The following is a 13,159-nucleotide window of genomic DNA, read 5'->3' on the forward strand; positions in this document are numbered from 1 at the left end:
CAATGTTGAGGACACTTAGGGTAGCTCCTGACTGTGCTACCACCACTGTTGGGTCTGTTCTGCCAGTGGGACAGGACATATCCAAGGTGGCTCCTGGGACATTGTCTTGAGGTGTGATTCCATGAATATGACGTCAGGCTGTTGTTGATTAGTCTGTGAGAGAGCTCACCCAATTTTGGTACCAGCCCACAGATGTAAATGCGGAGCACTTTGCAGGGTCAACAAGGCTATTTCTGCTGTTGTCTTTTCTGGTGCCTAGGTCAATGCCAGGTGATCCATCCAGTTTTGAAGCTTGCAGGGCCACTTCAGAGGGTAATTGAGAGTAAACCACATTGCTGTGTGTATGGAGTCACTTGTATGGCAGACCAGATGAGGATGGCAGATTTCCTTCCCTGAAGGATATTAGTGAATCAGATGGGTGTTTCCGACAATCTACGATGGTTTCATGGTCAACAGTAGATACTTAATTCCAGACGGTTTTTTTTCAATTGCAATGACAAGATTCAAACCCAAGTCCCCAGCCCTGTATTCGAATTTCTAGATTAATAGTTTAGCAATAATACCACTAGGCCACTGCTTTATATTATACTGTTTAGGCTGATGAGGTAGATATGGATATTAGATATGTAATACCTTTTCTGATTCATTGGAGATGTTGTATCCTGAAAACATTTGAGATTTTCACTCATTATTTCAAGGTAATGTATTTATTTTTACATTTTGATCACTCATCTCTGGATTTAATTTCAATTTATAAAATCTTAAATCTTTCAACTATTGCTATTCAAATGTAGAAAATATTCTTGATAAGTTTGCCCATTTCAGAAGAGATGGGCAAAACTAAAATGGATATTAAGTACGACTGATAAAGGATGAGACAAAGGCAGCCAAAAACAATAATCTTGATCAAGATGTGAAATCACTGCAGGTGGAGTTAGGAAATAGCAAAAAGATAGAAATCACTGATGTGTTTTATAGCCCACTCATCCCCCACCACCCTGAGTAATTAGATAATTGAGCAAATTATGTATCAAGTAATCAGCAAAGCATTCGACAAGATTCCGCATGGTAGACTGGTTTTTGAGGTGAGATCACATGGGATCCGGGGTCAGTAACCATTTGGATACAAAGTCGGCTTGAAGGTAGGTGACAGAGAGTGGTGGTGAATGGTTGTTTTTCAGACTGGAGGCCTGTTACCAGGGGTGTGCCACAAGGATTGGTGCTGGGTCCACTGCTTTTTTTCATTTATATAAATGATTTGGATGTGAATATAGGAAACATGATTAGAAAGTTTGTTGATGACACCAAAATGATTTGGAGATGAAAATGATTTAGAAATGATTTGATGATGATGTTGGACTGGGATGTACAAAGTTAAAAATCTTACAACACCAGGTTCTCGTCCAACAGGTTTAATTGGAAGCACTAGCTTTTGGGGCGCCTGATAAAGAAGCAGTGTGATTTTTAACTTTGGACACCAAAATAGGTGGGGTAGTGGACAGTGAAGAAGGTTACCTCAGAGTTCAACAAGACCTTGATCAGGTGAGCCAGTGGGATGAGGAGTGGCAGATGGAGTTTAATTTCGATAAATATGAGGTGTTGTGTTTTAATAAGGCAAACCAGGGTAGGACTTGTAGTAAAGAAGGCATTTGGCGCACTTGCCTTCATTGATCAGAACATTGAGTATAGAAGTTGGGACGTCATGTTGAGGCTTTGCAGGACATTTTTGATATCACTTTTCGAATACTGTGCACAGTTCTGGTCTCCCTCCTATAGGAAGGATGTTGTTAACTTGAGAGTGTACAGAAAAGATTGACAAGCATGTTGCTGGGACCGGAGAGTTTCAGCTATAGGCGAGGCCGAATAGGCTGTTTTTTTTCCTGGGAGAATCAAACGCTGAGGGATCTTTAGTTGTTTACAGTATTTTGAGGGGCATGGATAGGGTGAATAACCAGGGTCTTTTTCCTGGGGTGGGAGAGTCTAAAACTGGAGGACATAGGTTTAAGGTGAGAGGTGAAAGATTTAATAAGGACCTAAGGGGCAACATTTTCACGCGAAAGCTGGTGCATGTATGGAACGAGCAGGCTGAGGAAGTGGTGGAGGCTATTACAATTACAATATTTAAAGGGAATCTGGGTGGGTATATGAATAAGAAGGGTGAGAGGGATGTGGGCCAAATGTTGCCAAATGGGACTTGGTCAGATTAGGATGTCTGGGCAGTGCTGACAAGTTGGACTGAAGGGTCTGTTTCCAAACTGTATGACTCTTCAAATTAGAGGTGCATATAATAAGCATAAGACAAAAATATGGGAAGCTTTAATTTTCATAAAGATGGACGAAACTAAGTTGGTAGAAGTAACTTGAAGAGCAGTTTCATGGAGTTCATTCTAAACAATTTTCTAGAGTAATACAGGATGTCCTTCCTTAGAATTTTAGGAGCACAACTCAACTTTACCAATTTTAAGTGAAGCATGGTTTCCCAACAGGAATCATTGTTAAAATCAGAGCTAAGTTACTGAAGATAATTTTTGCTTTGGAAAATCACTGCATTAGTTGAAATAATGTTATCACGCATGTGCTACACAGTACATTGCAAGCTGAATTAATTTGCCTCCATCTGGCTGATTTCAGTGCTTGCCTCCATATGTTTCTCAGAGGTAGCCTGCAAAGCAAAAAATTAATAAGGCTCCTTTTTTTTAGGATGCCCATGCACTGTTATACTGACCATCTGAATGTTGGCCCAGAAACAATTCTCCATGGGAAATCCACTTGGGGATTCTGTAGGTATTTGTGCGGGTGACATGGCCTGCCAACTTAAGTTGAGTTTTCTCTTGGGTGATTCCTATGATGTTGACACCCTTGTGTCTTTGGAAACATCAAAAGCAGTGATAGAATGCCTGTGGCAGAACCAGATGTAATGTCATACAGTAGGGTGTTTAGTATAATAAGAGAAAGTGAGGACTGCAGATTCTAGAGATCAGAGGTGAAAAGTGTGGCGCTGAAAAAGCACAGCAGGTCAGGCAGCATCCGAGGAGCAGAAGAGTCAACGTTTCAGGCATAAGCCTTCATCAGGAATGTTCATTATTCCTGGTGAAAGGCTTATGCCCGAAACGTCGACTGTCTTGTTCCTCGGATACTGCCTGACCTGCTGTGCTTTGCCAGCACCACAGTTTACCACTCTGGTAAGTCTAATGACCTGGTTGTTTTTAGCCTTGGTTTAATGTCATGCTGTTCTAAGCATGGTCATGGAATTGATATTATGTGGGCAGAGCTTGCTTTTTTAAGAAATATGTTGATATCATTATCAATCGTGGCATTCTTAGAAAGCATAGAATGTATGAAAATTCCTGTACAATTTTGAGACTAGTGCATTAGTGGTTTTTCTGGTGCTCCATAGACTCTACATGGTCCTGTCAGTTTTGGAGACGCATGTTTCTGACAGTATGAGTTAACCTGTTTGATGACATTGACTCTCCCACCTGGGAGGTTTGAGCAAATATTGCAAAATTCTGGGCTAACTAAGTAACACAATTGACGTATTTGTGCTGCCAAAATTGTTAAGCAGTTGGGAAGTTGACTGGCCATTAATTGTAAGGGGCTAAGTCTCTTGGAGTGTAGGAGTAATGAAGTCTGAGGCTCTATCTGAGACCACAGTAAGGGTAATTTTTACCATTTTGCGTTCCTAACTGAAGGCAGCCTTGTCTCCAGTTGTCTTGGAAATCCTTGCCACTAGATCAAGATCTTGGTCCTCCTAGTCTATGTGGTAGCAGGTTTACAATGGCCCTCCTTGTTGAAAGAATTCATATGCAGGTAACTTCCACTCCTCAGAATGAAATTTGGAACGTAAACCAACATCCACAGACTGGTACTACTAGCTTTACTCAAAGTTTAGACTTGACATCATCACCTTCAGTAAGATACAACAAGCAGGGGAAAGCCAGATCAAGAAACAACGTGGCAGTTCCACCTTACTCTAGGAGAGTAAATCAGAAGAACAGAATCGCCTACGCAGGATGGGTTTCACAATGAAAAACAAGTTGATCATCCCAGAGGTTTGCCTTGTGGAATAAAGGAACTCCTCATACCACTTCAGCTTACCCAAAACTTGTGTGCACTACATTCCTCAACAGAGGATGCTGTAGACAAAGAAGGGTTTTATATGTCGGACAGTCCCTGACCTGAGTCCAAATTCATGATAAAGTGATCCTCCCTGGCAATTTTAGTGACACTGTTGCGAAGGGTTAGGTAGGATGGACAGTGAGAGCCTTTTTCCTCTGATGGTGATGGCTAGCACAAGGGGGCATAGCTTTAAATTGAGGTGTGATAGATATAGGACAGATGTCAGAAATAGGTTCTTTACTCAGAGTAGTATGGGTGTGGAATGCACTGCCTGCAACAGTCGTAGACTTGCCAACTTTAAGGGCATTTAAATGGTCATTGGATAGACATATGGATGAAAATGGAATAGTGTAGGTTAGATAGGTTTCAGACTGGTTTCACAGGTCAGGGCAACATCGAGGGCCGAAGGGTCTGTACTGCGCTGTAATGTTCTATGTTCCAAAACCTCTGGGGACATGTAATCAACAAAAAGTGAATAGTGAAATTTAACAACAACAGTACCCTGCTCCTGATATAATGTCTAGAACACACATTTACCAGACCAACACCTTGTTTTGTCTTATTTCTCACGAATATGTGAAAATTGGATGTAATTGAATATGACTGTTTTCGAGACCCTGTGTTTCAATCTCTTACCTAACTTCCTAAAATCTTTAATTCAGGACCTCATCCTCATTCCTACTCAAGTCATTTGTACCAATGTGGAACAAGACCTCTTCCTGAACACCCTCCCCTAGAAGAGTGCCCTGAGCTGCTCCATAACATCTTTTTACCATAGGACCACAGAGCAGCATGCTGTTTTGGAATCGCATCTACAGCCACATCTCATTATGGAATCTGCTTTCACTATTGCTGTTTCATTCTTCTGAATAGGAGGTTTCTATTTCTGTTTCCTGAAAACAACTGACTCAAATTTCAAAAAAGCTGGTTTAGTCAGCAATTAACTAGCTACATCTTTTGGGTTTGAGCCTATTATCCCTGATTTAAGGCAGCAATAAACTCTTTTAATTTAACATAAAAGAGTAATGTTTAGTTAATTGCTAAACTTAAATCAAAAATTAGACTTTTGATAAAAGTTACTCTTGAAAATGCTCACACTCTCTAGCTGTCAGTGCAAACCTACTTAAAGTTTAAAACTCTTGAGTATCAGAGGAGTTACGACTACTTTTTCTGCTCCCTGTTTTGCTGTAACTCAGGAGTGCAGTGGTGATTTTAAAAAAAGATGCTAACTTACTGTCTGGCAATAAACCAAAGAAATAGCAGCAGAGCAGATATGGTTAACTGATATCACTGCACTGTTTTCATTTCATTTCATTAATGATGAGGTATATTCTATATTCATTGAACAAACATTCCTTACTTAATTCTTAGGGGGGAGTAAAAGGCTTTCTATTTAAATGAAATCCTCCTGGAACATAAAAATGGGTTAAAAGCTTTGGCATTTATATTGTTAGCAATCTGTTTGCAAAATGTTTAGCATCCATCATTACAAATAAAGACCTGAACAAAGTTCTTAACAAAATAGAAACTTGGTTAAAATTAAGAGATGCTGTTTTTCTTAATTCCTTGAAAATAACAAGAATATTCATTTGGGTGCAGTAAATACATGATGTGTTTTTATATGTACAACATTGACTTATTGGGTTAGTTGCTATGCTATATTTATAGACATAGCAAGTATAAACAGAAGCATTGGAATGGTAGAACTGTAAATTCAGAAAATATTTAATAAGTCACAAATATTTACAGTTGCGCCCAGAGCAATATTGAAAATCATTTTGCATAGTATTTAACATTGAAATCAACAATAAATGTTGTTTCTCTTCTCATTGCTTCAGATATGGTGTGAAAAAGAAACCCATCTATGTAAATGTTATTCGAGATCCCATTGAGCGACTAGTGTCGTACTACTATTTTCTGCGCTTTGGTGATGACTATAGGCCTGGTCTAAAGAGAAGAAAACAGGGAGATAAAAAGGTATTGTGCACAATACAAAAGTAATTGGAATAATATTTAAAATCTCAATAGCCAGGGCAACATAACAAAATGTGAGAGCTACTTGACCATTTTTGAGAGTTGATTTTAGGACTGTTCAATTTACTTTATTATAGAGTCATAGAGATGTACAGCATGGAAACAGACTTTCCGGTCCAACCTGTCCATGCCGACCAAATATCCCAACCCAATCTCGTCCCACCTGCCAGCACCCGGCCCAATTCCCTACAAACCCTTCCTATTCATATACCCATCCAAATGCCTCTTAAATATTGAAATTGTACCAGCCTCCACCACATCCTTTGGCAGCTCATTCCATACATGTACCACACTCTGCGTGAAAAAGTTGCCCCTTAGGTCTCTTTTATATCTTTCCCCTCTCACCCTAAACCTATGCCCTCTAGTTTTGGACTCCCCGACCCCAGGGAAAAGACTTTGTCTATTTATCCTATCCATGCCCCTCATAATTTTGTAAACCTCTATACGGTCTCCCCTCAGCCTCCGACGCTCCAGGGAAAACAGCCCCAGCCTGTTCAGCCTCTCCCTATAGCTCAAATCCTCCAATCCTGGCAACATCCTTGTAAATCTTTTCTGAACCCTTTCAAGTTTCACAACATCTTTCCGATAGGAAGGAGACCAGAATCGCATGCAATATTCCAACAGTGGCATAAGCAATGTCCTGTACAGCCGCAACATGACCTCCCAACTCCTGTACTCAATACTCTAACCAATAAAGGAAAGCATACCAAACGCCGCCTTCACTATCCTATCTACCTACGTTTGGTTGTAAATGGATACAACACTCATTCCACTCTTTTTTTTTTAAATTTTATAACCAGACATGAGGGTAGGACAGACTTAATACTGTCCAACGTTTTTTTTCTGCCAAGCTATCATTGGTGTTCACCCTGGAACGTGCTTCTATGTTGTTTAATTGTACTGTATAGACTGCAAATAATTTTTGCAGCACTTTCACACAAGTGACATTAATCATGTAACTGGTAATCATTGCAAGTAGAGATCATGAAAAAGTATTCTTTCCATCATCTGTTAAATAGAGTGATAGTGTCAAGAGTCATACAGCATGGAAACAGACTCTTTGGTCCAACCAGCCCATGCTGACCATAATCCCAAGGCCTTTTTCCCAGAGTAGAGGAGTCCAAAACTAGAAGGCATAGGTTTAAGGTGAAAAGAGAATGATTTAAAAGGGATCTGAGGGGCAACATTTTCTTGCAGAAGGTGATTCCTGTATGGAATGAATTGCCAGAGGAGATGTTGGAGCTGGTACCATTACAACATTTAACAGGTATATGAATAGGATGTGTTTAGAGGGATATGGGCCAAATGCTGGCAAATGGGAGTAGATTAATTTAGGATATCCGATTGGCTCGGATGAGTGATTGAAGGGTCTGTTTCAGTTTGTGCAATTTTATGACTCCATGAGATTGCATTCCAGAGATTTTTCCACCTTTTTTTTTAAGACCTCCTGCACTTCCTCTTCTTTAATGTGAACTGTTTTCAAATCAATATTCTTTTCCCTGAATCCTCTAGCTTCCATTTCTTTCTGCACAGTAAAATATTAATTTAATATCACTTCCATCTCGTGAGATTCAACACAAAGACAACCTCTTTGGTCGATAATGTGTTGTATTTTTTATCTAGTCGCTGTCTTGATCATAATGTACTTGTAAAATCTCTTTGGATTATCTTTAACCTTATCTGGCAAGGCTATCTCAGAATCCCTGTTGCCTTCCTGATCTCCCTCTTAAAAATGCCCCAACGCTGTTTATACTAACTGATGAGGGAGCAGCGCTCAGAAAGCCAGTGCTTCCAAATAAACCTGTTAGACTGTAACCTGGTGTTGTGTGATTTTTAACTCTTTATACTGATTAAGAGATTTATTTGAACCTAGTTGTCTGTACGTCATATATGGATTCTTTTTTATCCTTGACTAGAACCTCAATTTCTTTATTTATTCATTGTTCTCTAATCCTATCGAATATTCCTTTACCTGCAAACAGTCTACTCTGAGCAACTTCTGAATGTTCTTGTCCCATACCATTAAAGTTTGCCTTAATACAATTAAAAACTTTAACTATTATCAGAGATGTAGCCTTTTCCATAACTATTTAAAAATAAATAGAATTGTGACCACTAGACTCAGTGTTCACTTATTATCACTTGAGTTACTTGCCCTGGCCTATTACCTAAGAGAAGGTCAAGTTTTGCTCCTTCTTTAGTAGGAACATTTATATATTCATAAAGAAATTTTCTTGAACATATTTAACAAATTCTTCACCATCCAAACTTTTAACATTATGGTAGTCACTCAATGTTTGGAAAATTAAAATCACCCACTATTACAATCTTATTATTCTCACATATATCTGAGATCTCTCTACTTATTTGTTCCTCAGTTTCCCTCTGACTATTGGGGGGGGGGGGGGGGGTCCATACTACAATCCCAGCAAGGTGATCATTCCTTTCTTATTTCTAATTTCAACCCATATATTTTCACTGGATGATTTATCAGAAATATCTTCTCTAGTTACAGCAGTAATATTTTCCTTAATCAAAAATGTCACTTTTCCTCTTTTGCCTCCCTTTCTATCCTTCCAAAGCATCTGAAACCCAGAACGTTGAGCTGCCAGTGCTGCCCATCCCTCAGCCAAATTTCTGTAATAGATATGATGTCCCAGTCCCATGTTCCCAAACACGCCCTGAGTTCATCAGCCTTACCTGGAAGACCCTTGCATTAAAATAAATGCAGTTTAATTCTTCAGAGTTACTTTGTTCTCTGACTAGGTCTTGTCTGTTTTTTCTAATGAACTTGTTTCTTTCAGATTCAAAAGCAGCCTCGTCTGTCTTTCCATTTACTCCGCTACTTAAGATTCCTTCCCCCTCCATAGAATTTGTAAGTCTCTCTGCTTGGATATTGGTCCTTTCCCAGTTCAGGTGAAACTCATCCTATTTGAACAGGTCTCCTCTGCTGCACAGGAAAATCCCAATGATCCAAGGCCCTTGATCACTGAATCTCTTCAGACATTGATTTATCTTCTTTATCCTTTCATTCCTTCCCTTATTTGAGCTTGGCATCAGGGGTAAATCAGAAATTATTACTTTTAAGGTTCTGCTCTTTAATCTTCTACCTAACCTCTTATATTAACTCTGTAGAGCGCTTAATCTTTTCCCTAACTATCTCATTCCTGTCAATGTGTACAATAACTTACAGCGTCTCACTCTCCCATTTAACAATATGCTTCAAATATTTTGAGACATCCTTAATCCTGCAGCTAGGAAAGCAACATACTATCCTAGATTCAAGCACACTGCCACAGAATCTCCTGTCTGTGCCCTTGACAGGTGAATCCCCTATTAAATTATTCTTTTAAATTTTATTAAACCCCGCCTAACATAGATTCATTTTTAGTGCCCAAGGTTTGACTGCATCTTCTATTTTCGTCTGAGAGACTATCCTTTTCAGCTGTACCCAAAACTGAGTATCTGTTTGAGAGAGGAATAGCCACAGGAGATTTCTGAACTAACTTCTTACCTTTCCTGAAAGTCACCCGTCTATCTGACTGATCCTGCAGTGTAATCACTTTTCAATCTACTAGCCATCGAACTCTGTGACTCTTGTAAGCCCTCAATGACATTAAACCTAAAAAAACAAGCAGCTTTCAATAGAACCTAGTTTTGGACAGCTCTCTATCAAAGCTTTGTTGCATTTTCACCACTGAACAGTGTACATGACTTAGATGACTTAGAGTTTGCTCTTAGAATGGATTATTTGCAAGATGCAGATGCTTATTTCATATTTGGTTTTATTTAACATCTTTTTCTAAATGCAAAACTAAATATTTATTGGCTCCATTAAGTAATGAAATTTAAGTAAATTAATTTCTGATTTATCTGATAGCTTAGTGACTTTATCCTGTGGGCACCCAAGTCCTAGTGACTAAAAAGTTTTAAAGAGCTACCTATTTGGATTTAACCCATCTTAGCTAAGACAGCTGTGGAAATACTATTGTGCAAAAAGTAGTGGCAGGCCAAATGATTGGTCAGAGAATGACTGAAAAATTAATTAAGGAAAGAAATTAGAATGAGAGGAGGACAGCAATAAAAATAAAAATATAAAACAATCTGAATTCTGTGGTGTTAGCATTGATTCCAAGAGAACACTCCTACTGTTCTTTATGTAAGACCTTGGTATCTCTTACATTCCCTTGACACTGCAAGTTCAACTTCACTTTAACTTCATCATCCAAAGAATGGCTTCCTCAATAGTACGGCATTTCTCAGTAAAGCTTTGAATTGTCATGTGAAATAGTGTTCAAGTTCCAGAACTGGACCTTGACATTTTTTTCATTTGCCCATGGAGTACGGGTGTTGGTAGCTAGGCCAGGATTTATTGCCCATTCCTAATTACAGAGGAACTGAATGGCTTGCTCAGCCCATTCAGAGGAGAGTTAACAGTCATTGCGTCTAGGGGTACATAAACAACAAGTAAGGACAGCAAATTTATCTATTTCCTTTATCTATTAGTGAACCTGTTTCTCTTTTTGATGATAGTTGACACTGGTTGCTATTAGGCTACCTTTTAATGTCAGATTTTATTGAGTTTAAATTTCACTATGTGTCATGGTACGATTCCAACCCATGACCACAAACATCAAACCGGGTTTCTGGCTTACTGTCCAGTGGCATTACCACTATACCACTCTCTCCCTCTATGCTCATCCTTTGCCGATCAGACTTTGTGACAAGAATATTGCTCCTGAACCAAAGCTGGCACATAATAGAGTCATAGAAATGTACAGCGTGGAAACAGACCCTTCGGTCCAACTCATCCATGCTGACCAGATATCCTACATTAATCTAGTCCCACTTGCCAGCACTTGCCCCATTTCCCTCTAAACCCTTCCTATTCATATACCCATCCAGATGCTTTTTAAATGTTGTAATTGTACTAGCCTCCACCACTTCCTCTGGTAGGTCATTCCATACACGCACCACCAACTGCATGTAAACGTTGCCCCTTAGATTCCTTTTAAATCTTTACCCTCTCACCCTAAACCCAGGGAAAAGACCTTGTCTCTTTACCCTATCCATACCCCTCATAATTTTATAGGTCTGTATAAGGTCACCCTTCGACCTCCAACGCTCCAGGGAAAACAGCCCCAGTCTATTTCGCCTCTCCCAATAGATCAAATCCTCCAACCCTGGCAACATCCTTGTAAATCTTTTCTGAATCCTTTCTTGAGGCTGTGGGAAAGGAGATATGGCAGAAAATTCGTGGAGCAAAACAAATTTCAAAAAAACTTGAATTCAGTTCACCCTTGTAATTCTTGCTGTCAGATATATAATTGTAAATGGAGAGTACTTTCATTCAAGTTACCCGAAAATAATGTAATCAAATGAATGTCAAATAACTGTGAATCACAAGGCAGATCTCAATTTTTTTAATAGCCTACTTGAACCTCAAGATTAGATTGCACCTTGAGCTCCTTCTCTTCTATTGATCCTGCACGTAAAAGTTCTTTGATGTGTGATATTTAAAATAATTTATGATCACAAGGATGAATAGCTGTTGGTTTATAGAAATATCTGGTTGCTTACAGTATAGTCTTGACCAGTCTTGAATAGAAACTTATCAAGTGTACTTTTACATGAAAAGAACAGTGAATAATTTTATAAGTCGTCCCACCATGGCACTTGCATACATAATTTTAAAAAACGTAAAATTGAAGACGAAGTTAATCAGTTCAGTTAATGACTTCTCGGCTTTGGGAAGGCCGATTAAGGAAAGATGTAGCAGGGACAAGATTGCCACGCCGAATTGCTGGAATAATGGGCTGGAGGACTCCACTGAAGAAGATCACCTTGCTGGACTGAGACCACCAGCCCTGGGCAAGATCACCTGCCAGGCCACTGGAATACCTGGATACCAAAGACAAAGAAAACGTCCACACAGGGGCAAGACAGCCTTTCTCTTCCTTCAGGCATTCAGGCCTAGCTGCGGACCTGGAGCCTTAGCTTAGCTCACAAGTCCAGGCTGGGGTGTCAGCGCAGAACCTGTATCTCACTCATCGGGAGGCCTTGGGCCGTGTCCAGCTCATCCTGGCGTTGGTGCCGTGGCTGCTGGAGGCTACCCCTTCACTCCCTGCCACACTCCAGGCTAAAAAGAAAACAAAAAAAAGAAAAAGAGCAAAAGTAAAAAGAAGAAAGAGAGAAAGAAAGCCTGAGGGAAGGGTCACTGGATCTGAAACATTAACTCTGATTTCAATTTGCAGATGCTGCCAGACCATTTGAGCTTTTCTAGCAAATTCTGTTTTTATATTCCTGCTTTTGCTTAGTTATATTTTTGTTGAATTGGCAAGCATATTAATAACCTACTTACAGGGATGGTCTTCATTCCAAATTAAATTCAACTTAATCTACAGTATTAATCTAAAAGCACAACCACCTTCTAAATACTAGCAGCTCATTCTGGTTAACGGCATACTTGGCTGAAGTATAGGTTTGTAAATTAAATATACTGGGACTTACTCTAATAAACTTATCAAGCCCAGCTGGTGTTGTAATGTTGTGGTTGTGGCAGGTTAATAAAAGATTTTCAATCAGCATTTCTCAACTGTTTTTGATATACATTTGTTTAAGAATTGGAATTCTGTTCCAAGTAAGATTTAAGGAGCCATAAGCATTTAGAGCACTGGTTCAATTGATATATGGTTTGTTGCAACATGTTCAAAATTAGTTGAGTTAAAAATATTATAGTGTCTTAAGATTGCTAGACTGACTTTGACATCCTGATGCTTCTGAAGCATTGATTTGAGAACATGAAATGATTGGTAGCACTTATTTCTGCTTGTACTGATTTACTGTTAGCTTGCAGCAATTTCTTTCTCTTTCTTCCCTCACCCCTCCCCTTCGTCAGACATTTGATGAATGTGTTGCAGCTGGTGGGTCAGACTGTGCTCCAGAGAAACTTTGGCTTCAGATTCCTTTCTTTTGTGGCCACAGTTCAGAATGCTGGTAGGTACAA

At 39.3% G+C, this 13,159-nt stretch overlaps 1 protein-coding gene across 6 annotated transcripts in view; it reads left to right on the forward strand.

Annotated features, from left to right (window-relative positions):
- Positions 1-13,159, forward strand: part of LOC122554150 (heparan sulfate 2-O-sulfotransferase 1) — a 210,007-nt gene that overhangs the window by 182,267 nt on the left and 14,581 nt on the right. For all 6 annotated transcript variants that reach the window (XM_043698719.1, XM_043698720.1, XM_043698722.1 and 3 more), the window contains 2 exons: positions 5,958-6,096; positions 13,052-13,149. In XM_043698719.1, coding sequence (XP_043554654.1) covers positions 5,958-6,096; positions 13,052-13,149 — 237 coding nt within the window. The remainder of the gene's footprint in view (positions 1-5,957; positions 6,097-13,051; positions 13,150-13,159) is intronic.

The sequence above is a fragment of the Chiloscyllium plagiosum genome, chromosome 11 (assembly GCF_004010195.1).
Source record: "Chiloscyllium plagiosum isolate BGI_BamShark_2017 chromosome 11, ASM401019v2, whole genome shotgun sequence".
NCBI lineage: Eukaryota > Metazoa > Chordata > Chondrichthyes > Orectolobiformes > Hemiscylliidae > Chiloscyllium > Chiloscyllium plagiosum.